Here is a 25054-nt window from a genome sequence, read left to right as displayed (position 1 = left end):
GTTGAAAACTCTGAAACGAATGTGAGCAAACAGTTGACGCTTAGACGTGAGTACGTGCACAACCTGCGCTTGATTCGCTACCGTGTCCGTGTCATCAAATAATTAAGTCCCGCCGTTGCCGCATACAGAAAGAAAGCAAAAGCATGAGTCACAAATTTGTCTTATTGGTTTGCCTGGCCGTCGCCACTGTCTGCAGCGCAGCAAAGGTACGTAAACACACACAACTTGATATGTACATACATACTTACGATTTACGTAATCACAACAATGACTTAAGAAAATCAATTTAAAATGCAAAGAAGCGAAGGCCACCGAAAATTGGCGATTAGCACACGTGAGCTCCAAAATCACGCAAATTTTGCTTAGCATGCAAAACTGTACAGCAACGGGTCAGGGACGTGGGAGGGGCTAAATGAAAAAAGTAGTACATGGCTGCTGCCCTTTTCAAATGAACAAGCAACAAGTGGCGCGCCCTACTCTGAATGGGTTGAATGAACTATTGTTGGAAAATGCTGTAGCTGGAAAATGTTAACACTCAACATGCATGTGTGTATGTGTGTGTGTGTGTGTGCATAATTAAATGTACAATGTTTTTTTTTTGGTTTCTCTTTGCGACGACATCTTTTAGTTGATATTTTTGTTTTGAAGTCCAAAACCAGTTTATCAGTTTCCATTTCATCGCATTTGGATGTGTGTAATTGTGCTGAATGCAGGAACCGGTGTTCACTTCCAGCCAAGCCTGGAAGCTTCATTATAGCCCAACCTGTTGTTGTTCTTGCCTAGCACAAAGAACTGAACACTTGGCGTTGGCTTTTGTTAAGCTCTCCAGTTGTGGGAAATTTGAATGCAAAGAACAAACAATAAATAATAAGTAGCTGAAAGAATAGCTAAATAAACATATGGAAATTATATGTGCATACGTATAGAAAATAAATAGCTGAGAGATTACGTTGCTAACTTTGAAGCGTTTTTGTCATGAATGTTATTATAATCATCTCATACTTATAAAAAACACAGCAATTTATTTATAAATTAATTCGACTGGTAAACACAATAATTAATTTAAGTCACGAAATGAGGCGACAGTCTAAAATTTATATTGAATGCTTCAATCCAAATGACTCAGACAGAGTATTTCAAGTTCGGCTGTCACCTGAGCTGCATTTTAATTATTTTCCCGGGAATTTCGTTCTGTAAAAGATAAAGCCTCATATGTGAAATAATTTTCATTTGCGATAATTGTTGTGTGTGTGTGTTGACATAAAAAATTTATTGTTTTTTTAATAATTACATTTTTGTTCAAAAGTTTCCATAACTTCATATCCAACTAAATTATTTGATTAATGAACAAGTAATGATTCATGCTTAGTAGATGTGTAAACAATAATTCATGTCATTAATCATAAATTAAAATGGTTAAAATATATACATAATTTGAGATAATAGTTATATATATCAATATTGATATTCTAGCTTTTTGATTGCCGAATATTTTTGGCTATATATAGCCGACAAAGAAAAATAACGAAATAAATAGAAAAATCACTTTAGCCAAGTTATCAAGTTAAGTTTTAAGTTTTTTATTTTTATTTAAATCTCTTCTCGGCGATTCTTAAGTTGGTAACCCAAATTTGGCTGACAATTTGGGATGTTGAATTTATATGATAAAATTTAGTCGATTTTCCAAAATATACATATGTAAGTTCATAAAGTTTACTAGTATTACTAGACTGTATAAAATTAAAATAATTGAATTGAAATATTTCCTAATAATTCAAATACTTAGTAATACAAAAAGTATTCATAAAAATCATTTCTTTAATTAAAAAAAAAAAATAGAAATTGTGATTCATAATCAGACACCAATTTCATTGCGAGTACAGAACTTTGGTAAATTCAACAGAAATATAAAAAAAGGTCAAATCACAAATCAAGCATTTTTTACAGCCCTCAATTGGATAGCATATTCAGATCTGCAACTGAAGCAGTTCTAAAACCAGATTGCATGATTCATATTTGCCTTTGTTGTCTGTTTATTTTGAAGTTCAATTGACGGAGTCATCAATAAAAAAAAGAATAGCGCTGAGAATTAATAAGAAATTATGTGAAACTTGTTTTTTTATGATACATACTCGTTATACTACGCATCAATTGAGCTCTGCTTTGGGTTGAATATGCTGCTTGATATCAAAGCCAATTGAATAGTTGACCGTTGCATGCAGCAGCAATTTGGCAATAGAACAACTGAACAGAAGGCAGCTATAGATGGAGTGTGTTGTTGGATTGTTTGATCACACACAGACTTGCATTTTGGTTGCTGTGTTAATTCATGCGAAACTGTTTTGCATGTGCAGTAAAAATGCAAATTACCCAACACACACACACACTCACATAGGCAGAATGCATTGTAGTATGTAACTTTAAGGGTGGAGTTTTTGGATTCTCCCATTCCCCAAAGACTAAACGGTTTTTGTATTCCAGGTGCCCGTTGCCGTTTACTACGAATCTCTGTGTCCGGACAGCGCCAAGTTTATTACGGAACAACTCTATCCGGCGCTGAAGAGCGAGCTGCGCGATGTGGTCGAAATCACATTTGTGCCCTTTGGCAAATCCACAGTGAGTTGCTCTTACCAACAACCAACAACCAACAACAATGCCCCTCATTTGTCTATCGACAACAACTCATTTTGCTTACCTTGCCTACTTCACAGTACTCCACCCTGGGCTCTGATGTGACCTTCATGTGTCATCATGGCCCCAACGAGTGTTATGGTAATAAGGTGCATGCCTGTGCCATTGACAAAATCCAATCGGACTCGTATCGCTTGGACTCGACCCGCGAATCCCTCACCCTCGACTTTATCAACTGCCTGATGAAGGCGGGCAAGAATTTCCCCGACAACGTTTATCCCGGCCAGCGTTGTGCCAGCGAGAGTCAAGTGAACTGGGAGAACATCAAGGTGTGCGCCAATAGCACCGAAGGCAGTGCGCTCCTGCGTCAGGCTGGCGATGTTACCCTCAAGCTAAAGGAACCCCTCACAAGTGTGCCCACCATTCTGTTCAATGAGGTGAGTTCCCGTTTCAGAAAAACTTGTTGCTCTTTTGAATCTCCAACTCTATCTTTCCCTCTCTTAGCAATTCGATTCAAAGGTCAACAAGAATGCCCAGGTCAACTTTGTGGGCACCCTTTGCCGTTACGTTGGTGCCCCACAGCCTCGCATCTGCGCCGATCATAATGCCGCATCGGGTCTGGCTAAAGTCAGTGGCCTTTTCACCACGCTCCTGGGAATCTGGCTGCTGCGTTACCTCTTCTAAATAGAGCTATGAATCAATATAATTGTGGCAAGCATTTTGAATCTTTTTAATTTTTGTGTGTACATTGTTTTTAATTTCTCAAATCCATCCGTTGAGCCGTCCATTTAATATGTCTACCAATAAAAATTAAATTAGACTTTTAAATACTAATAAATTGTTCTTTCTTTTGTGTTCTTAAGTGTCGCGTCGATTCTCAAGTCATTATAAAAATCTTTAATCTATATCTATTTTCATCCGATGATGATTTTGCAACATTGATCCAAATCCCTTCACAGCGATGCTCAAGTTCTTAATATGAGACTTATATAAGTGGCTAATTATATGGATAACTTAGAGCGCTTTCATTTGTATTAAATAAAATTTAAGCATATCATTAAACTTATACGTTACAAAGAAACTTATCAATGTTTTGGGAATGTTTTCAATAATGCTCATCATCATTTTTATCACTTTAAATTCTTATAGGTCGGAAATTCCGACTCGGAATGTTTAAGAACATACTTAAAAATTAGCGCCCTTCTCAGCGATTCTCAAACTGTCAACATAATATTTGTGTAGCTGGTAATTTGACAGTTAAAATTTACAATATAAAATTGAATCGTTGAATTAAACATTAAAAATATGGATAAACACACTTAATTATCAATTGTCAATCAATATAAAATTGAATCGTAAAATTAAACTTTAAAAATATGAGTGAACACACTTAATTATCAACACCCTTTACAGCGATTTTAACATATGAAGTACTTATTTTGAAAATTGAATTTTATGAAATTAAATAGAATCAAAAAGTTCCACTTATTATTTTGATGTAACAACTACAATTTCAATTCGGAAATTCAATTCAATTTTGAAAGCCCTTCCCTGCGATTCTCAAGTTAGTTTTAAAAAATAAAATTAAGTCATAAAATTAAACATTTAAAATGCAAACAAACTGCAGTTTGTTGTGATTATCATTGCAATTAATTTGGCTTAGTGTTTTTTAATCAGCCCCACAAGTCAGCTGGAGGAAGTGCACAACAAACTGATTAACATAATATATTAGATGGTTAACAGATTGATGATAGAGAGCTTCTAATATATGTGGGAGCAGCTACTGTTTGATGTCAAATATAACATATATATGTTTGCCTTTTTTTTTTTTTGTGATCTGTTTGCATATTCGTTGAGGCAGCAACAGCTGCTTATCGACGTAATATTTTCTATTTTCTGGATGAGATAAGCTGCGCGTCTCCGGCTTCGTTTGGCAACACACAGAAAACGATTTCACCTAATTGTTGTAAACAAGTCAATCATTAATATTTCATTAAAATTTCCCCTTTAGAGTTTTTCATTGTCTCTGGCGAATCAAAGAGACATATTCATTGATTCAATCAGCCGGCTATTATTCAATTAAAATGTCTTAGCCACAAAATGTTGTTGGCGGCGTCGGCGGCTGCTGGACGGGAGCGTTGTCAGCTGGATTGAGCTGATATATCTCGCTGACGCACTTGCCAAACCAAATAAATCTGAGCAAAGGTTCAAAGGGAATGAATGCTTTTGCTTTTGGTTGTTGGCCTATCCAAATGTTGCAGCGCCCACGCAAAAACAGCAGCTAAGAAGTCAACCCAACAACGATACCAATTGCAGACGGTAAAGCTTCGTGTGACATTCGGCTCTTGGCTTCATTCTGATTGGTCGAACGACACTCACACCCACACACACACACACAGACACAGACACAACGAGCAGCGTTTCAGTCGTCCTGCTGCAGTATAAAGCTGAGCAGTCCGCCCGTTAACGGCATCACACGATTTTTGGCTTGCAGTCGAGCGACACTCAACAACAACACGCGGTCCTAATAATAATAATATAAATTTGCAAAAAAAAGAACTGCAACTAAAGTGCGAACAGTGTAAATTATCCTTTTTTGGTTGCATATTAAATTAATTAAATTGTGCACAATTTGCGGGTGTTTTGCTCAGTGTGTTTAATTGCCACTTTATACTCAGCAACAAATTAGTTACCACAAATTTGCAAACAACAACAGAAATTCATTTGGTAAGCGAAACTCTATGCAAACTCATTTTTTTCATCCTGTTGACTTGGCTTCTTTTTTTTTTTGTTTGTAATTTCCCTCTAATGCCTAGAGAAATTTTGTATGCGAGATATTTTATTACAGCCTCTGGTCATAATTTGTGCTCTTGTTTATTTGTTCGCTTTAATTGAATCAAATTAGATTACTGGTCAATTATGAGTAACGTTGGCCCTCTGACCTCCCCCCTCCTCATCCTCCGCCACTGTTGACTACAAACAGGTCTCGCTGACTAAGTGCCTTCAATCATTCGAGTGATGCGCTTAACTTTTCCATCTCTCCATCACCATCTCTTCTGGCGCTGCTTTGATTAATTTTTAATAACCCGCCACGGGCTGCATTCGCAAGTCGAAACTCGACTTCTTGATTCCTACGCTTTACTATATACCTACTCCAAACAGTTTGTGTGCTCATTTGCCTTAGACAAACTTTCGGGCCAAAAAGACAACATGTTAACTACAAACAGCTGCATAAATCATGCATCACAATGCTGCAATCTAGCTGAAGACTACTTTCGAAATACAATATATATAGTACTTGTATTATCCTACTCCTGCCTCAGTTTGTTATCATTGTGGTGAGCAACAACTCGTGGCATGAAGTTTGGCAAGTTTGCAGCTTTAGCTGCAGAACTTTACTATTTTCCTTTTTAAAAGCTTAATACTTTGTAATTTAATAGTTGAGCATTTAGAGTTAGGAAACTCTTAAAATTACATTTCATTTCAATGCAACCTGTCATAAATTTCCTTTATTAAATGAAAATGCTTTGGTTGTGAATTAATACATTTATTATATTATTCAATTTTGCAGTTTTCATATATTAAATTAGTTTTGAAAGCATTGAAAGAGATTTATTTTTGTTCCTAGACAATACATTTATAATATATTGAAAGAAATTTATTTTTGTGCTTAGAAAATACATTTATTATATTATTAAATTTCACACTTTTCATATATTAAATTCTTTTTGAAAGCATTATTTATAATACATTGAAAGAGATTTATTTTTGTGCCTAGAAAATACATTTATTATATTATTAAGTTTTGCACTCTTTATATATTAAATTATTTTTGAAAGCATTATTAATATAAATAATATTAAAAGAGATTTATTTTTCTTCCCAAAAAGTATTCAATTTGATTTATTCATAAAACTTGTGAAATATTTAAAATAGATCAGCTTAAATTATTCAATTTAATAGTCAATTCAATTACACTGTCATTCTCAATTCAAATTATTAATTTAGTTTGTTAATTCATATATTATGTCTACAACTTTAGAAAAACTTAAAAACGCATAGAAAGTTTAATCATACATTGAACTAAAATAGAGTTAAAGAAAGAAGAAATTTCATTTTCAATACAAAGAGAGTGCATATAAATTATGTTTGTTTGTTTTACTTAAACAGATTAAATATAAAAATAAAATATAATTTAATACTAAAAAATGAAAACATATATAAAATGTGAAGATAACTGAATTGATTTTAAAATTAGCTTTCTCTATATGATCTTTGCATTTTTAATGGTGCAAATTAAGATGGAAAATAAATTATTTTTATTTAAATTGATTACCGCCTTCTTTTGAAAGAGCACAATATTATTTTCGTGTATCGTAAACCGCAAATCAAAGAGTACCTCAAAATCAAATCATTTTCTTTAAAAGTGAAACTTAAACTCAACTTAAATAGATATTTACTTAATTAAGTAAATACAATGAACACGTCTAGATTCTAAGCTAATTTATATTGGTATTTATACTTTAAAGTACATTTCTTAATTCTATCAAATAGGATTCAATTTTTCTGTTAATTTATGCATAAATTTAGCCTCTAGCTTGACTTAAGCTTCAATTGCTTTTAGTTTAAACTGCATTAATTTACCCCTTAACTTGTCTGCGTTTGAAGTGTAGTAAACTTAAACAAAAAAAGAAAAGGAAAAGCGGTTCAACTTTGGCTGAAGGCGAAAGTCTGCACCGCAGTTTTGCAGCAGCTTGATTTCTTTTTCTCTGCCTTTGTTTTTGTATAGTTGGCAAAACTGTCTCAGGTGTAACTTGCTAATCAGCGTGTATTGTGTTGTTGTTAATTATTATTATGGTGTAAATATTATAAAGCGGCCTTTGGAGCTGCGAATTGTGTCGATCAAGCGCTAAGCATCATGCCGAAGGCACGCTTTTATAAACTGCTCGATTAACATTTAATCCAATTGATTGTTTTTTGTTACACTATGTGTAATACATACAACACATACATACATATATGTATGTGTGTATTTATTTATTGGCACTATCAGCTGGACGCTGATAAGAAAAAGTTCACACGGAAACATTTTGTTCATAAGCTGCAGTTATGACAGATGTTGTTCTACTATTAACTATTGGGCAAGGGCAAGGGCAGCAAAAAGAGGAATCGGGGAATCGCTGCAGCTGTGGAAAGTTTGTGAAATTGATTTATATGGGTGTATGTGGGAGGGGGTGGAGAGCAAACGGATATTATAGGGAGCTCATTAAAACATGATTACGAACAGGTGACAAAGCAAATGAGCCAGCGAGATAAGCCACGCGTAGCAAGCAGAGTGTTGCAGGGTGTTGCTCCTTGCGACCACTTGACACATGACTGCCCGACTGATAAACAATGTAATAACAATAATATTATTGTTTTCGCGTGGGTGGCTTGTTGATTTTCACTGATTGCCCAGTAGCTGGGCAATAAATCGAGCATAAATGGCGACAAGTGCTCATCAGCCTTATCAGGCTTATGAAAATAGGCTGCGCTTAAGAGTTGTACGCTATTTATAATGGCGGCAGGCGTCTCCAATTTTTTTCATTTCTTTTTTTTTTTTTGCTGACACGATTCCCTGTTCTTATCAGGCACGAGTCTAGCTGAGACGAGCTCAGCTCAAGCTGCGTTCAGTTGGCGGCCAGCGCTTGAAAATGTGAAATCGTCGTTGAATTTTCGGCTGTGGCTAAAGTAATTTTAATTTATTTAAATAACACAAACCACAAAAAAAAAAAACCCCAAACAGTATCTGTGATTTCAATTATATACACTACTTTTTACATTATTTCTACACGTATACAAAGTTCTCAGAAACTATTTATTGCAATAACAATGTGCTGATAATAAATAAAAGGCATTCCTCGTTAATTATTGTGTGTGTGTGTTTTTTTTAAATCTTTTTTGTTTGCTTTATATAAGCCAGAAGCCAAGTATAACGAGTAATCAGTGCGATCCCGAGGTGAGTTCGTCATTTCCTCAATACAAGTCCATTCGGGCAGTAAGATCAGGTGCGTTACACGCGGCGTATGATTGATGTATTCATATATCCTTAATGCGAGATGATTTCAAGCTTTTTGCGTATTCAAAGCACGTAATAAACAAACATTTGTTGAAGTTCTGCCTTTGCCACTTCCTCTCTCACACATACAGAAACAAAACTAATTGTCTGTGTGTGGGTGTAACATAAATCAAAGTTCAAAAGTTTTGCGCCCAGGATTAACTCCCTTAAATGCATGTGACTTGTGTGCCGTGGTTTTCTAATTAGTCTAGCATACCCCCAGGGGCAGCGTCTCCTTCGAAGTGGCATCGTTAAGCGTTAGGCCAGATCTCAACAGGTGCCACACACACACACCTACACACACATACACATAGAACGAAAAGACGAAGACGTGCTCTAATTCTATTTGTTATTTCTCACTCTTGCAGTTCCAAAATGAAATCGACTATTTCACTGCTGCTGGTTGTCATCTGCACCGTCGTCTTGGCCGCCCAACAGAGCCAGGCCAAAAGTAAGTACACACACATACAGACACACAAACACGTTTCTAATAACTGTTGCACATTCATTCATAATATTGAATTATATTGCCCCAGAGTTGTCATGAAAAATTCATTTAATTTAAGCGCACAAAAACAAAGCCATAAATGGCTCCGCTGACAAGCGGAAGTCACAACAGTCATTTTGCACTCACACGCGTTATGGCTGGCAGCATCAATTGTTACAGTTTAACTTTAATAGAAAACAAACACAGACAACACGTTGACAGCGTTGACATCAAGGACTACGACAAGGACTGTGACATTGCCATTGATATTGCTCCTTGGTGGCCTTTTGTTTATGCAGCTGCAACATCGTTAAACGATGCTGCAGTGCCTGTGTGTGTGTGTATGCCACATGGGGCAAGGTGTGTCAGCTCTCACTACCAAAAAGGAAAAAAACTCAGACAGATTCGCTGGCATCTAATTTAAACAATTTATTAGATTAGCATTACAATGTTTACCATTTTATTTATGCCTCCCCAGCGCAACTGCGATTAAAATTATAGCCAAAGCCAGGAGGGTGGGAGTCGAAGGACAAAGGCAAAGGCAAGTCCCATGTGTGGAGCTCAGACTTCACTTGATTATTGTGTGCGAGCGGAAGCTTCCGAAATAGCAATAGCATTTGAGTCAACAGTTTTTCTTTTTCACACAGACGGATTTATAAACATAAAATAAACAAAAAATAAAAGCATAAAAAAGAAATCACAGAGACAGCAAGCGACAGAGACAGAGAGAGAGGCGGGAGGGTCAAATGCTTATCAAACGATGTCTCTCCAGAGCATTGGCAAGCGATTAAAGATTTGAAGAGTCACCGAATGTCGTAGACAAGCGGGAGGAGGGCAGGGCAGAAGGGCAAGGACGAACATGCGAGCAGCAAATGTTTGCCCCAAAATAATTCGCACATAATGGCACAGAAAGTTTGCCTCAACTCGACGCTCAGGGATTGCAAACGCATTCGGGGTTCAAAAACTTTTTGCAGCCAAGTTAATAGAGTGCGTGTGTATGCGAGAGGAACATAACTTGCGTCTGTGTGTGTGTGTGTGTAATATCGATTATGATTTTAGCCAGCAGCCAGTTGGCACAATTTCTTACGTTACCTCAACGCTGGCTAATTCATTTTGCCAATTTGCATTTTGCACTTACAGAAGGCTGTCAGGCCTATGGCCATGTCTGTTATGGCGGACATGGGAAACGCTCCTTGAACGGCAACGGAGCTGCTGCTGCTACTGCTGCCGGTTCATCTGGCGGCCTCGAGCAGGAGTTTGTGCGTCCCAACGGATTGCTGCCGATGCTAGCACCCAACGAACAGATGCCCGCTGTGCCCGATTCTGAATTCGATGATTATCCCTCACGTCAGGTGCTCTACAAAATAATGAAATCATGGGTAGGTTAGAGTCCAAAGTGAAGTGTGCATCTGTTATGTATTTTGCTCTTCTCTATTTGCAGTTCAATCGCCCACATCGACCTGTGCCACGTCTCGGTGAATTGGATTATCCTCTCGTCAACTCTGGGGAAAACTTCAATCGGGAACTGGCAATGAATGCACTGAACTAAGCGATGCCGAAAACCTCTACACTTCAATCAATCGAACCAAATACGTATCACTTTCTTCAGCATCCGACAAAAAACTTAGAAAACAACAACAACAGTTACAACAATGAATAATGTGCATGTTTATTACAATGTTTCATAGGTGTCTACACATAGAGCAACAAATTTTCGCTACTTGCTTACAAATGAGCTGTGTGAAAATTCGAAAAGCATCTGAAATTTTTAAGGGCTGGTAAAAATTTCAGTAAATAAAAAAAAAATTAATAATAATAGTACACTGGAAGCAGGCAAACGTTTTTGTGAATAAAAACATAATGGGAAAATGCAGTCGCAATGTGTTTTTTACTTGCCTCTCCTAATCAAACAAAAGAATGTTCTTAATTTATACCAATGCGAACAAAAATGGCAAAAGACTATATATGTACATAATTTACATACCTATGTAGTTTATAATTTTATTTTTACCAATTACCAATTATGTCAATCTAATCCTGAATGTAGCACAACGAGTCCAAGCATTCCACCGTATATAATTAATTTCAAATGCAATTATAAAAATGATCACAAGAGCTTTTATTGTATATATGTTTACGAGTATGTGGGTTATTGAATAAAATGAAATTTAAAAAATTTTTACTGTGTTTATTCTGGTTAATGTAATACTTGGTTACTTTTTTTTCTACCTTCCAAGGCATTGGAAATTTAAATTCGATTATTAAATTGAAGCGGTGGCGGAAATAAAATCGATAACAGTAACAGCGCCTTAACAGTGCGAGTTGAGTAAACAGCCACGAATTACAGGTTTCAGTACAACAGAAATGCTCCGGTTTTTTATAGGAAAACGATGGTTTTTAATTTGCAATTTTGAATTATTTTGCAAAAAATTGTGATACAGTAAAATGTGTATACTGTATATTGACACCAATACAGAAGAGTATCATATCACTTACCCAATTGAACTATCTCTTGCCTTGTTTGAACAAAATGCTGTTACTTTTCCATATTCGAATGCTGATATGATGATATCTAGACTGTTGACAACACCGAAACACGAAATAGGAAATGCATTAAAAGATTAAATTATGAATAGTCGCAAGGTTAAAATGAAAGTTTTTGAATCTTTATATATTGTGTTCTTTAAACATTGCATTTGTTACTGCTGTTACAGCAAGAAAGACTTGTTACGCTTTTATGTAGCTGTTATGGATAACATCAGTGACATCGATACACGCAAAAGTAACAAAAACGTTAATGATATCGATGTTTGTGCATCACTATTCCAAACAACACACGTGCTCGGTGGTAAACATGAAAAGCGCGAAAGTTTATTGAAAATTAAATAAAGAAAAGTGAATATTTAAACGAATAGTAAAATGACACATCTGGGATCAAACGATAATTCGTCTGGGGACGAAGAGCCACGTGCCATTGTGAAGGAAAGTAGCAAGATATTCCGTCGCAATCGTGCACTCGGCTATGTGAGCAACCAGGTGCCGGCGGTGACACGTTATGTTCAGCGACGTCGCGATACTCTGCTGATCACCTGCATTGGCCGGTCCTTCCAGGTGTATACGGCCAGTCATATGCGACTGCTGCATGTGAGCGGATTGCACCCGGATGACATTACGGCCATGGCAACGGACAGATTACACACATACACAGCGAGCAACAAGTGCATCTATGCATGGAGGGCGGGCAAACACATACGCCATGTGTATCGTGGCCATGAGCATGATGTCCACCTTTTGCTGCCCTTCGGTGGCAATCTGATTGCCGTGGATCGCGGCAATGTGTTGAAGGTTTGGAATATACGCACCGACGATGTGTATTTGGATGTGCCCTTCAACCGGGAAGAATTCAATATCACTGCTATGGCTCATCCGCCCACTTACATCAATAAGATTGTCCTCGGCTCACAGCAGGGCCAGCTGAAGATCATGAACATCAAGAAGAACACCATTTTGTGCACCATCAGTCGCCACAATAGTCGCATCACTTGCATCGAACCGGGTCCAGCATTGGATGTGGTTGCCGTAGGCCATGGCGATGGCAGCATTGTTGTGCTGAATCTGAAATACGATACAGTGATTGTAGCATTCAAGATGGAATGGGGCATGGTCACAGGCCTCGCCTTCCGCACAGATGGTCCACCCATTTTGGTCTCATCTTGCATCACCGGTTACATGGCATTCTGGGATCTTGAACAGCGCAAACTAGCTGGGCAGCTCCAAGCACATGAACAGGAAATCACCACTACAATCTGTTTGCCCAGTGAACCTGTGGTGTTCACCACATCGCCCGATAACTCAATGAAATTGTTTGTCTTCGATATGCCCGATGGGGGAGCACGTCAACTGCGCATACGTGAGGGTCACACGAAGCCACCGCTTTGCATACGCTATCATGGCGGCTCTGGGGTGTCGATACTCTCGTCCGGCGAGGACAGCACAATGCGTGTGTTCTCCACCATATCGGAGTCACTGAGCAAGAGCATGGGTCGTGCCACCTACAATTCCAAGGCTACCAAAAAGAAGAGTAAGCTTAACTCTAGGTAAATTTTAATGCATTTGAAACTTATGGTAATTTCTGCTCTACAGATCGCTTCAAATATGACAAGTTCAGCATGCCACCCATCTTGGAGTTCACTTCAGACACGGCTCGTGAACGTGAATGGGACAACATTGCTGCCATCCATGCGGGCATTATACAGACCACCACCTGGACTTTCAACAAAAATCGCATGGGCGATCATCGCTTGGTGCCACTGCAATTCCAGAGCAGTCATCGCAGCAACTTCCAGGCAGAAACGACATCGATCATTCTAACGCATTGCGGCAACTTTGTCATCATTGGCTACAGCACCGGCGATGTGGAACGCTTCAATATACAGTCCGGGTTGCATCGCAGCAGCTATGGAGCACCGGCTAAAGCGCACGATGTTGCGGTGCGCGGTTTGGCCAGCGACAATTTGAATCAATATGTGGTTTCCGGTTGCACTGAAGGCCTCGTCAAGTTCTGGTTGTTCAAGGGCACATGTAAGTGTCCAGTAGATAACTCTTTATATTTCCCCAGTGATTTCAATACTTCTTTACATTTATAGCTACGAAGCCATTGGCCATCTTGCGTCTGGCTGATGGTGTTGCTTTGATGCGTCAGCATCGCGAGAGTTCTATGCTGGCCATTGCTCTGGATACCTTCAAGATCTATGTAGTAGATATGAATACGCGTGTCATTGTGCGCAAGTTCATTGGCCACACAGCCAAGCTAAATGATATGACCTTTAGTCCGGATAGTCGTTGGCTCATTTCGGCTGCCATGGACTCCACTATTAAGGTTTGGGACATACCCTCCTCCTATATGATTGATCATTTTCGCGTGGAACGTCCCTGCATATCGCTAAGCATGTCCCCAAGCGGTGATTTCTTGGCCACCGCTCACGTCAATTTATTGGGCATCTATTTGTGGGCAAACAAGACGCTGTTTAATCAGATTTCGTTGCGTTCCATTGATCCCAATGAAGCGGCACCTTATGTGGGTCTGCCCTCTAATATGTGCGATGCTATGGAACTGGAGAATGTAATGGAAGAGCTGGAAATCGATGACGAGGCAGAGCTGGGCGAGGAAATTGATGCCAAATACGAGACACCCAAGCAACTGGACACGGAACTGATTACCATGTCGGGCTTGGCTGCATCACGTTGGCAAAATTTGTTGGATTTGGAGCTGATAAAGCGACGCAATAAACCCAAAGCGCCACCAAAGGCTCCCAAGCAGGCACCATTCTTTCTGCCCACCGTTTCGGGGCTGGAAATGCGTTTTGATGTGACAAATGCTCCTGCAAATGAAGATGGTTCCAAACTTCTGCAGGCCACAACACTCAACAATCTGACTGCTTTGGCAAACTGTTGGAGGCAACTGCAGCGAATGGGAATTACGAGCCCGCAGTGAAGCATATTACACAGTTGGGACCATCGATGGTGGACTTTGAGATAAAGTCACTACATCCAGATGCGGGTGGCACCATGCTGGCCATGCAAGCAGTTCCTCAAGCTCATCGAGTATATGCTGGGCACCAACATGGACTTTGAACTGGCCCAATCCTATCTAAGTGTCTATCTACGCTCTCATGGCCTCAGTCTCAGCGAATCGCCGTTGCTCGTCCAATCACTGCGCTCCGTTTCTAAGGCTCAGGAGGAAGCGTGGCAGCGCGTTGAGAGCAAGCTGATCTATGGCACAGGCGTTGTGGCTGCTCTGCGTAACTTTGCGCGCTAGTTTACTAGATATATTTATACTTGTAGTTAACTCTTTTACTTGTTTGTAAATAAATTTGCAATCAAAATTATAAAAGTAAACGCGAACTGGGAATGCGGGTTTCTAATTATTAAACCCAACAAGCCGCCTAATTGAGCGATCAATGCAATCATCCACAGTAAATATTGGATATAAGCAACAGAGAAATAAACATTGTAAATAAGCAAAAAAGGTTAAAGCCAAATGTTGCTTTTAATTGCAAACTATTTGCACTTTTATTTAACTGATGCTAGGCTGACTAAATTTCTATTTTTAAATCAATCAAAACCACTTTCGATATATACTGTATACATATGTAGACATAATGCAAAACTAAATTCGTATGTGGGCGAATTTGCAAAATAAAGCAAAAAAGTCAAGTACATTTCATCAGTCCATAAAAAACTGGTTGCATTCGGTTAATTAATTTATGACGTATAGTTAAAAAAATAATATATATTTATTGAACTGATTTTGCTACATTGTTTCAATTAGAATTCACACTATCAATAAATGAATCATTTCCTAGCCGATAAGCAGAAAATCCAAAAAAAAAAAAAACTGATAATGAATTAATTTATCCTCTAATTCCTATAAATTAGCTACACAAAATTCGTTTCCAAATGACGACAGCATCTAAATGATATAGCACATATATGTATAGTACATTATATAGATATTACGACGCAAATCAGGCGATCGTAATTGAATCATTTTGATTTTCCCAATGACCACAACGATTCCCCTACAATTGAAATAATAAATTGTCTTTTTTTACAGATTGAAGTTGAAATTGTGTATTAATTATTTTATTTGTTATATCCGTTTAATCTAACGCTTTTATTTATGCTGGAATTAAATAACTTAAACTTGTTCTTAAACGTGTTCGCGCCTGCGGACTTTTCTTGTTTGTTTTTGTTTTCATATGCGATTCTAGTGGCGACTGAATTTGAAAGTTTTTCCATTTCGGGTTCATTGGCTTCTCTCCTCATTTGCGAAAAAAAGGTTCAACGCAAAACAGCATGGTAAAAACATAAATTAAACAATTTGCTTTTATGTAGTTTGTAGTTGTAGCTGTTGTTGAACCACGCGTTAATGTAGTGCATATTTTTGATAAGTATTTATACCTATTTATATATACTATATATATACCATAGTTTTTTTTTTTTGTTTTGCATATTTCGTAGTCTGAAGAGCAGCATTTCTGATCCTAAGCCATCAATATATAACTTGAAATTTGTTGCAATTTGGATTGATTTCTTACTGTATCGTGTTGTTGTTGTTTGCGGGGTAATATTATTAATGCAAATGCCACGTTCAGCTCTTGGTATTGTTGTTTGTTTAGTTTGTGGTGGTATATTGGTGCTAGTAGTTGGATATTCCACAGCGTGGTTGGGGCATGTGGCATCAGCAGCAGCAGCAAGTTACAATCGGAGTGTTTTTTGTTTGTGTATGTATTGTTTTAGACTTTAGATTTGATTTAGGTTACAATATGATTTCCCCTCCTGCCCAATAGCAACAGTTATCGCCTGGATTGTTTGCGGGTGTGTTTCTTTCTATATGTGTGTGTTTTGTATAGTTTAGTAAAATATGGTAGGCCGCTTAACTGGATGTGCACTGCTGCACACGGGGTCCATCTTGGTAGCCACCATCATCCTCATCGTAGGCCATGCGCTGGTGTTGCTGACGACGCTGCTTCGGATCATATTCCTCCTGCAGAATGCATTTGATATAAATAATAGGAATGAGACTAAATACTCTCTGATATCACTTACCAAAACTGTATGCTCTGCATCAACTGGAATGTCAATCTCGGGTGCCGGCGGCAAGCACTGCTTAAGCGTCGGTATTACGGATGGATTGATCACGTCGGGGAAAATGACCTCAAACTGAATGATCAGCGTGCCCTTCTCCATGGGGTTCTTGAAGATGGGCATACCCTCCTCGGCAATGCATTTGGTCATCTCGTGTCGTATAACTTCGCCGGGCTGTGTCGCCACCAACAGATCACGGTCATCCATAGTCTTCACGATGCGCTGGAAGCCGCACAAAGCCTCCACCAGCTGCAGGGGCATTTTCATCATCAAATCCGTGCCCGCATGCACAAACGTCGAGTGCTCCTTCTCATCCAACAGTATTATGATATCACCCGGTTGAGATTCGGGCTCGTGATCGCCCTCGCCTGTAAATACTATCTTCTGGCCATCTCGCATACCCTTCTCGATATGCACTTCCAGCACTTTGCGCTCGCGCACCGTCTTGCGGCCATTGCAGTTCTTGCAGCGATCCTTCTCCTGTATGCATTCTCCGGTGCCGGAGCATTTGCGGCACACCTGTTCGATATGTTGCACAATGCCGGGCGCAATCTGTTGCACACGAGTCTCGACACCGTTGCCGCGACACTGCGTACATTTCTCGATGCTGCCCTTCTTACCGCCTCGTCCCTCGCACTTGTCACAGATCACGTTCTTCTGCAACTGTAGTTTACGGGTCGCACCGTTATACAGCTCCTCCAGCTGCACGGACATTTGATGCACTACATCCTTGCCGCGACGCTCACGACGTCTGCCGCCGCCACCGCCGCCCAGACCAACACCGAAGAACTTTTCAAAGAAGTCCATGGGGTTACGGAAATCACCGGAATCGGCGCCACCCTTCTTGATGGCCGCCTCGCCGCCCTCGTCGTAGACCTGACGCTTGTCGGCATCGGAGAGCACCTCGTATGCCTGGGAAATGGCTTTGAATTTCTCACCCTCATTGGGATTCTTGTCTGGATGATATTTGAGTGCCAGTTTTCTATAGGCCTTCTTCAGCTCATCGGGCGTTGCGTTGGGCTTCACGCCCAGCAGATCGTAGTAGCCTGTTTCTTTGACCATTTTTTTCTAAAATCTGTTGTTGATCTTTGAACTGCAAGGAAGCAAGCGCATCAATTATTTGTTTGTCGTATCAATTGTACTTCCGGCAAGCCGAATTTCAAGGTCAGCTCGTCTAAATGTGCAAATACTGACTGACTGACAGATTGTTGGTGGGACGCGCACCACGTTTTCTAGAAATTTTCTATTTCTATTTCGTTTTTTTTTTCTGTCTACATTTCAAACGCTAAGCGAGCAAGCAGCTGACTCTGCTGCTCTTTTCTCTCACCCACCACCACCATCGTCTCACTCGCTCTCACCACTCATTGGCATACAATTGTACTGACGCAAACACATAAACACACACAGGCACACCGACACACGTGTACACACATACATTCACAAACTTCTAGAAAAATTCGTCAGCGCTATACGCACGCAGCCCTGGTTACCGTAACCGTTGCCCCTGCGCGAACAATAGCACAAAGCAGACGAAATGATAATGAAAAAAAAAGCACCAACACAATGACGAGGTGAAAAACAACGTGCAAAAAAAAAATGCTGTAGAATTTTCTATTGATTTATGTGCGACTCACACATACACTGAAGAAAGGCCCTGTCAATTGTGCAATATGCAATCCCCAGTCGGATATATAAATATGGTTGCATGTATGCGTGTGCAATGAGTATGTATAGTGTGTATATACTTTTTTTCGCTTGAAAACATGTGCCGCGCAGGACGCTGCGTCAGAGAATCATTAATTGGGGTAGATATCGCCGACCGTCTCAAAAGAAAATTTGGCTATAGTCGACTGCCGAATCGATTTTACCAAATATGTATCACGCAGACAGCAATATAGAAAATTTACAATTGCCAATTTTGAATAAAGAAAATAATTACCCTATGATTGATTACTTAACAAAGAGTGGTCAAAAATCAGTTTTCCAAGTACACACACACAATGCTTGCGGAAATTATTAGTCAGTTGAGATTGTCTCACCTTTTATAGCAGAACTTCGCTGAGTATTCGAGTAATTTGTTCAAATATATGTATACCGATATTCAGTACGCTTTAATAATTACACTTTTCTAAAAATTTTAATTAATCGGAATACTTTTCAACAGCCGACTGCCTGCTCTACAAACGAATTCCGCCACGCTTTGTTGGTGAGTTTTATGTTCGACGCAGGGTGACCGTAGATGTGTTTTCAAAATATACTATTTATGTTTGGGTATATACCAACGCTAATGAAAAGTATAATGCTTAGCTGGTTACATTCTTTTGTGTACAAATTAAATTAATTTTTTTTAAAATTGTAGACTTCCCTTTGCTTACTAAATGTTGTCATATATTTATAATTAGGAAATAAGAAAAATACACAATCAAAATCGTGAAGTCATTTTTTTCCAATGATTTATAATACCATATATAGTGGTGGGTTTACTGGGCAAAATTCACCAATCTGGTACTTTTTGTATTTACGGTACCGGTATTTTAATACCAGATAAATTAAAATATGTAAAAAATGGACACACTGGCTATTTAATAATAAATTGCTTTGAAAATCTGGAACTATCAAACTATCCAATATTTGTAATGTAATAAATAAATAAATTGTTCAATAAATGAATTGTCTATAAAACGAAGTCTTCTTTGTAATGCAGACCAGCGCTCAGGTTTTTATTATTTATTCAATAGGGTGACACTTTTCACAACAGCTGTTTTAGCGGCCTGGCTGTTATTTAACTTCGGCAAAATACAACAATTTTAGAAATAGTCAACAAAACGTAAAATATTAAATAAACTTTAAAGATGAGGCACGTTCAATTTCTAGCCCGCACTGTGATGGTGCAAAACAATAACATAGAGGAGGCGTGTCGGGTGCTCAATCGTATTCTGGGCAAAGAAGAAATATTTGACCAATTTCGGCGCACGCGTTTCTATGAGAAGCCCTACCAGGTGAGCAAAATTATTTGTCGACAATGTTGACTATCAATTTTAATTATTTTCTTTGATAGGTGCGCCGTCGCGTCAATTTTGAAAAGTGCAAAGCCATTTATAACGAGGACATGAACCGCAAGATTCAATTTGTACTCAGGAAAAATCGTGTGGATCCCTTTCCCGGCTGCAGTTAAATCATAATTTATTGTGTATTGGCTGTTAACTGTGTTAACTTCGTTAAAAATATTAATAAATTGAAACATAAGATAAGAAACTGTCAAGCGGAAATATCTTTTCAAGTAAAGTCGCTTAAAAGTTCGTTGAGCTTTTGTCCTATGACGTCCTGTCGAAGCCCCCATTGATAACATAAGGGTTAACAGCGCTTCAACGCGGCAAGAGCGAGCTTTTTTTCAGCCAAGCCAATTCGCAAATTGGCGCTCGGGTCAGAGTCTTGTCTGCTGCCGTGCGGTTAGGACGCCGTTAGTTTACCAATCACAGCAAAGGTAAAAATTTAAAAATAAATAATATACATTACAAGTATTAATTCAGTCGATGTGTGCGTGTTGTTGAATATAAAAAAAATGGTAGCATACTTTTCAGCGCACCCAAATTGTGCGTGTTATTGCAGTAGGCAAGTTATACTGAGAATGCATTGTGTGTGTGTGCGTGCGTGTGAGCATATAAGACGTGTGGTTACCGTAATTGCAGCACAGTTTGGCAGCAATACATAAATATCACATCTGCATTTGGGGCCACTTAATAGCGAACGTAGCGAAGGCTTGGAACGTGCTCAAGTGCTCCCAAATGCATCGATAATTTGCTTCTGTGGCCAATCTACTCAATTTACAGCCAACGGGCAAGCCTCTTAATTCATTTGAGTGTGTGTGTGTGTGTGTGCGGGTGTGTTGCAGTGGGTGGAGTGGCTGACACACACACATAGAAACACACACCACACCAGCAGAAAGTTCACTTCACATCATAGTTAGCGTGCTTGGGGTTACCTTTCTCCTCCCTCCATTTTGTTCGCCTCCCTGGTTGTCATTGACAGGCAAGAGCCTGCTTGCTTGTTGTTGTTTTGTTGTTCCGCTCGTTCTCTGCTTTGCTTTTGCTTTCGCTGTTTCACTTTACTGCCGCTGTTTTATCGATTTCTTGTGTTATTTTTAGCATTATTTAAATGTGTGTTCAAGTGTGTGTGAGTGTATGCTTCCCTATTGGGTCGTAATAACCACGCATTTGCATATGTATGTATGTGTGTGTGTGTGTGTGTGTGTGTTTGTGCGATTCTACTTTTATGTAAAATCCATTTGCATGTAATCGAATTTTTGGCAGCTAATCAAATTTATTACGTCTCTAATGTCAGTTTCAGTGCCCAAAACGATGCTTGGGAATAGCTTTTGGCCCATTCTCCTTGTGGCCAGCTGCAGCCTGGCGCACGCTTACCCCGCCCTCTTGCCCTACATCTACAGTAAGTAGGACCCACTTAACAATTGAATTCAGTCCTACATATGTACATATATGATGTCGATAAGTGCGCAGCCATATTTTAGACAACAAACCAGGTGCTTTTAATTGTGCAATTGTGCAATTAAAAATGATAGGTATTTATGCACTTATCTTGAATGTGCAATTAAAAGTAATAATATTCATACACTGCAAGTAAAAGCTAAACTATTTTAATGAAATTCAAAATTGAAATTTGACTTTATTGCACTTATCATTAATCTAATAATGTTCATAACTAAACATTCCTTTTGTTTGAAAATTAAATATTAAAACTTTTTTTTTGGGTTAGCTTGTATTTTATGAAGTTTATATCGATAACTGCATATTTCATAAATAAACAGTTCCATTTTCTATAATGCGCAATTAAACAAAATTGACAATTATATATGTATTTTTTAAAATATTTTTATATATGTATGCAATTAATTGGAAGGCGCACTTATTCGACATTCAACTTTAAATATTATTAAAATTATTATGTTTATTAATTAACTTCTTTTTGATACAGATCCATCGAATGCTGGTCGCCTGGATAAGCGCAGCGATGTGAACTTTCCGCAGATTGAGGACGATGTCGTTGAACTGGATCAGTTGAGGAATGAACAACAGCCTGCGGTGGCAAAGAGACAACACGATGGCAGCACTGTTCGCACCACAACCACAACTAAGGAGAGCGTGGAGAAAGTAATCGCTGCACCAGAATCGAGCAGCAAGGAGCAAGTGGCTGTCTTAAATCAAGGCCTGCCCGACTTGGAGCGTCAACTGGAGGTGGCCACGCCATTGATGTCGATGTCGACCACCACGACAACGAGCACATCGGCCACCACAACAACGGCGGCATTCAAGGATGAGAGCGAACGTTCGCAGTTGGAGGAGCCAAAGACGAATCCGCATGCCAAGGTAAAGAAAAGCTAGAAAGTTTCTTCCCATCACATTCTGTTTGTTGTTCCATAGTTTTTGTATGTGTACTGTTTGCTTGTAAATGCCAAATGTATCTTTTTGCAAAAATCAAAGTGTATATCCACGAAACCACCCAAAAATCAACAGGCTTTCTACGGTGCAGCTCGACTAGCTTTTGGCCAGAATCCAGAGGTGTTACCAACATCCTCTACATCCACCACAACCACCACAGCATCCACATCCACATCGACATCGACAACAACCACAACAACAACACCACCACCAGCTCCATCAACGATCGCAGTTGAAGCCACCGCAGCTGTTGTGCCCGCTGCTCCCATGGCACCCAAGAGCGAAGTTGTGGAGCCCGTTGTGGATGTGGCCGGAGAGCCAGCGGAGAATGGAGAGAGTGCTCCCAGTGCAGCTGTGGAAGTGAAGCCACCAGCGGCTCATCATAATCACGATATCAACAAGGAGACCATCGGCGACATTCTAATCGATCAGCTCGAATCGGTTGCCAAGACAACTGAGCGACGTTCCAGCTCCGGCTCCAGCGGCAGCATGCCACATCTGACGGCCAAGGTTCTTATGACAACACTCGAACTCATTTCATCGATTGGCAAAACGAATTGGCTAAACCCAAAATAAATTGTTGTATTTAATGCACCCCACATTGAATGTAGCTCGATGGCAATTGAAATTGATTAGCTTTAATTAACTTTTTTCCCTTTGTTTCTCTTTCTGTATTTTCTAGACTGCTCAGAGTCTGCTGCGCAATCCCAGTGGACAGTATTCGTCCTTCGACATGGCTCAGTATGTGTTCTGGACCGGCGATGAGACTGGCGTGGCCAGAGCAGTTGAGGAACTAATCGACGAGAATTTGGTAAGCTAAAGCGAAGCATTTTCTATAGACCTTTCACTTTTGAAAAAACTTAAAAGAAGGTTTATTAAGTTTATCAAATTTGAGTTTTGTGTAAAGGCGAATAAAAAGAGAAGCGTCGGATAAAGATCTGAGCAAATATAGAAAATAGTAAGGTAGTAAGAGCAGGAAAGGTAATAACTTATCATTTTTACATTCAAAATAGGAATATTTTACTACCATTTAATGCAAAAATCCACAAAGTATCTTCTAGTTTATATGTATATAGAATACGTACAACATTTCAAGTTTTTCCACAATAAATATAAAAGGTCTACTAAAGTTAAAACATTCATGTTTCTTTCATACTTTCTTAGCTCTAATTTTTAGTAAAGTAGTATATTAAAGATTTGAATATTTCAAGTTACCTATATTAAAAGATGAAGGGTCTATAGAAGTCAAATCTTCACTGTATAAAGATAAGATAATTTTTTTCGACAGCAATAGTTATATTGCACGCAGATCAAGTTTGTTTCAAATTGTTACTACCATTCCGCCCCCGCAAATCAAAAATCGAAGCGTCATTTAAAGCTAGTTGCGAGTTTTTATATATAGTTAATTAATAGTTATGATTCCTGACAAGTTTTTGCGATCAGATAAAAATTGTCGAAGTTATTAAAGAAATACTTTTAAAGGCAAACACGCCTACTTCTAGGGGTCTAGTTTCTTAGATGATACTTGCTTATTGTGCTCTAGTTTTGAATGGTACTATATCAGTATATTACTAAGATATTTTTAGTATTTTTGCAAGTATACCTATATTAAAATATCGCAAAATGTATTTCTTTTATTCAAATATGGGTAAGTATCTCACAGTCGAGTACACTCGACTGTTTTTCTTACTTCTTTAGCCACAATTTTCTGTAACAATTTCAATTTCAAATCCCTTCGCAGATTACACGAGAGAGTGCTCTGAAGTTCTTGCGCGACATACGTCTAGGCATTGAGTTCTTGCAGCGCTCCTATGCCAATCGTATTTTCCCCGAGGAGCTGCGTCAGAATCACTTGAAACGCAGTGCTCCGAGTACCACAGCGAGCACAACAACATCGACTACAAGCACAACCACGAGCACGACCACTGAGAAGCCCTTGCCCTACATTCACTTGGATAACGATGGTGATGGGGTGACGCCAGAGATTGGACGCACCAAGGCGTTGGATAGCTTCACTTTCTGGAACAAGCTGAAGGCACTGGAGAGCGAGACTCCACAGGATCTGACCGACTATGATGATACCATGGGCAGGGCCAAGATCGTTGAGTATTTGTACAACGAGTACAGCTTAGAGGAAATACTTTACAAGTTGGCCAAGGTAAGTTAACTAGAGAGATAGTAATTGATAACAGTTAAGTAATCTTTATGTGCAACAGGTGATGTTCGCTCAGTCGCTGGCTCATGGCTCAGACGAGGCTCAACAGGAGCTGCAGAAGTTGACCGAATTCCTGGAGCGTGAAGGCAATTTAGGAGTTATTCCTGTCGACTTGCAGAAGAAGGTTTTGAGTAAGTATATATTTATTAATGTTTGTTATAATGTGTAGTAATTTATTATTTCTATTTTTCAGGGGTTCTGCTTACTGCTTTGTCGGACACCTTGACCGAGCATCCGGAGCTGTTGCCTGCTGCGCGTGTTAACTTGGCCAATCCATACTTTAGGCTTCCAATGCATACTCCCAGCCAATAGAGCAGCAGCAGACGGCGGGCGGCAGTTATCAGAATATATATTTAAATATATATATCTACTACATTCATAATCTATATTAAATATATATATATATATTTACTAAGTTAAGCAGCAGAATCAACTACGAGTTCAGTTCAACGTCGATTGCCATATTCAAGAAATGCGCTCTCTCGGAATTGTTGTTGTTGATCTTAAGTTTCCCTCGA

The 25054-nt window shown here is 39.0% G+C and overlaps 6 protein-coding genes across 11 annotated transcripts; 5 read left to right on the top strand and 1 right to left on the bottom strand.

The window, feature by feature from the left end:
* The first annotated feature begins 28 nt into the window (after positions 1-28).
* On the top strand, positions 29-3469 carry LOC117574769 (GILT-like protein 1). Its single transcript, XM_034258714.2, has 4 exons — positions 29-206; positions 2482-2616; positions 2712-3068; positions 3136-3469. The coding sequence occupies exons 1-4, from the start codon at positions 144-146 to the stop codon at positions 3313-3315; spliced, it is 735 nt and encodes a 244-aa protein (XP_034114605.1). The 5' UTR covers positions 29-143; the 3' UTR covers positions 3316-3469.
* A 1670-nt stretch (positions 3470-5139) lies between these two features.
* LOC117574771 (neuropeptide CCHamide-2) lies at positions 5140-11088 on the top strand. Of its 4 annotated transcripts, none has more exons than XM_034258718.2 (4): positions 5140-5358; positions 9097-9179; positions 10356-10594; positions 10657-11088. In XM_034258718.2, exons 2-4 carry the CDS (start codon positions 9104-9106, stop codon positions 10762-10764), a joined length of 423 nt encoding a protein of 140 aa, XP_034114609.2. In that variant the 5' UTR covers positions 5140-5358; positions 9097-9103; the 3' UTR covers positions 10765-11088. The 4 variants fall into 4 exon arrangements, with proteins under 4 accessions (XP_034114609.2, XP_034114608.2, XP_034114607.2 ...); XM_034258717.2 differs by lacking the exon at positions 5140-5358 and adding an exon at positions 8275-8361; XM_034258716.2 differs by lacking the exon at positions 5140-5358 and adding an exon at positions 8310-8629.
* Positions 11089-12023: 935 nt separating this feature from the next.
* On the top strand, positions 12024-16038 carry LOC117573767 (WD repeat-containing protein 36). The gene is given in 5 exon segments (XM_034257162.2): positions 12024-13296; positions 13359-13796; positions 13862-14650; positions 14653-14795; positions 14797-16038. Coding segments are annotated over 5 exon segments (2769 nt in total). The 5' UTR covers positions 12024-12134; the 3' UTR covers positions 15034-16038.
* A 99-nt stretch (positions 16039-16137) lies between these two features.
* Positions 16138-19072, bottom strand: LOC117573768 (dnaJ homolog subfamily A member 4). The gene is made up of 3 exons (XM_034257163.2): positions 18905-19072; positions 16827-17958; positions 16138-16764 (listed from the first exon to the last, which is right to left on the bottom strand). The coding sequence occupies exons 2-3, from the start codon at positions 17925-17927 to the stop codon at positions 16654-16656; spliced, it is 1212 nt and encodes a 403-aa protein (XP_034113054.1). The 5' UTR covers positions 17928-17958; positions 18905-19072; the 3' UTR covers positions 16138-16653.
* Positions 19073-19593: 521 nt separating this feature from the next.
* LOC117575181 (28S ribosomal protein S21, mitochondrial) lies at positions 19594-20120 on the top strand. Its single transcript, XM_034259290.2, has 2 exons — positions 19594-19864; positions 19924-20120. Exons 1-2 carry the CDS (start codon positions 19718-19720, stop codon positions 20038-20040), a joined length of 264 nt encoding a protein of 87 aa, XP_034115181.1. The 5' UTR covers positions 19594-19717; the 3' UTR covers positions 20041-20120.
* Positions 20121-20241: 121 nt separating this feature from the next.
* On the top strand, positions 20242-25023 carry LOC117575178 (uncharacterized). Of its 3 annotated transcripts, none has more exons than XM_034259288.2 (8): positions 20242-20349; positions 21207-21311; positions 21858-22249; positions 22397-22831; positions 23004-23132; positions 24063-24479; positions 24538-24667; positions 24730-25023. In XM_034259288.2, the coding sequence occupies exons 2-8, from the start codon at positions 21224-21226 to the stop codon at positions 24846-24848; spliced, it is 1710 nt and encodes a 569-aa protein (XP_034115179.2). In that variant the 5' UTR covers positions 20242-20349; positions 21207-21223; the 3' UTR covers positions 24849-25023. The 3 variants fall into 3 exon arrangements, with proteins under 3 accessions (XP_034115179.2, XP_051862916.1, XP_051862917.1); XM_052006956.1 differs by having other exon boundaries at positions 22364-22831; XM_052006957.1 differs by lacking the exon at positions 22397-22831.
* The last annotated feature ends 31 nt before the right edge of the window (positions 25024-25054 follow it).

Source organism: Drosophila albomicans, chromosome 2R (assembly GCF_009650485.2).
Source record: "Drosophila albomicans strain 15112-1751.03 chromosome 2R, ASM965048v2, whole genome shotgun sequence".
Lineage (NCBI taxonomy): Eukaryota > Metazoa > Arthropoda > Insecta > Diptera > Drosophilidae > Drosophila > Drosophila albomicans.
Note: the sequence above shows the minus strand (reverse complement) of the source record. Positions and strands in the feature narration are given on the sequence as shown.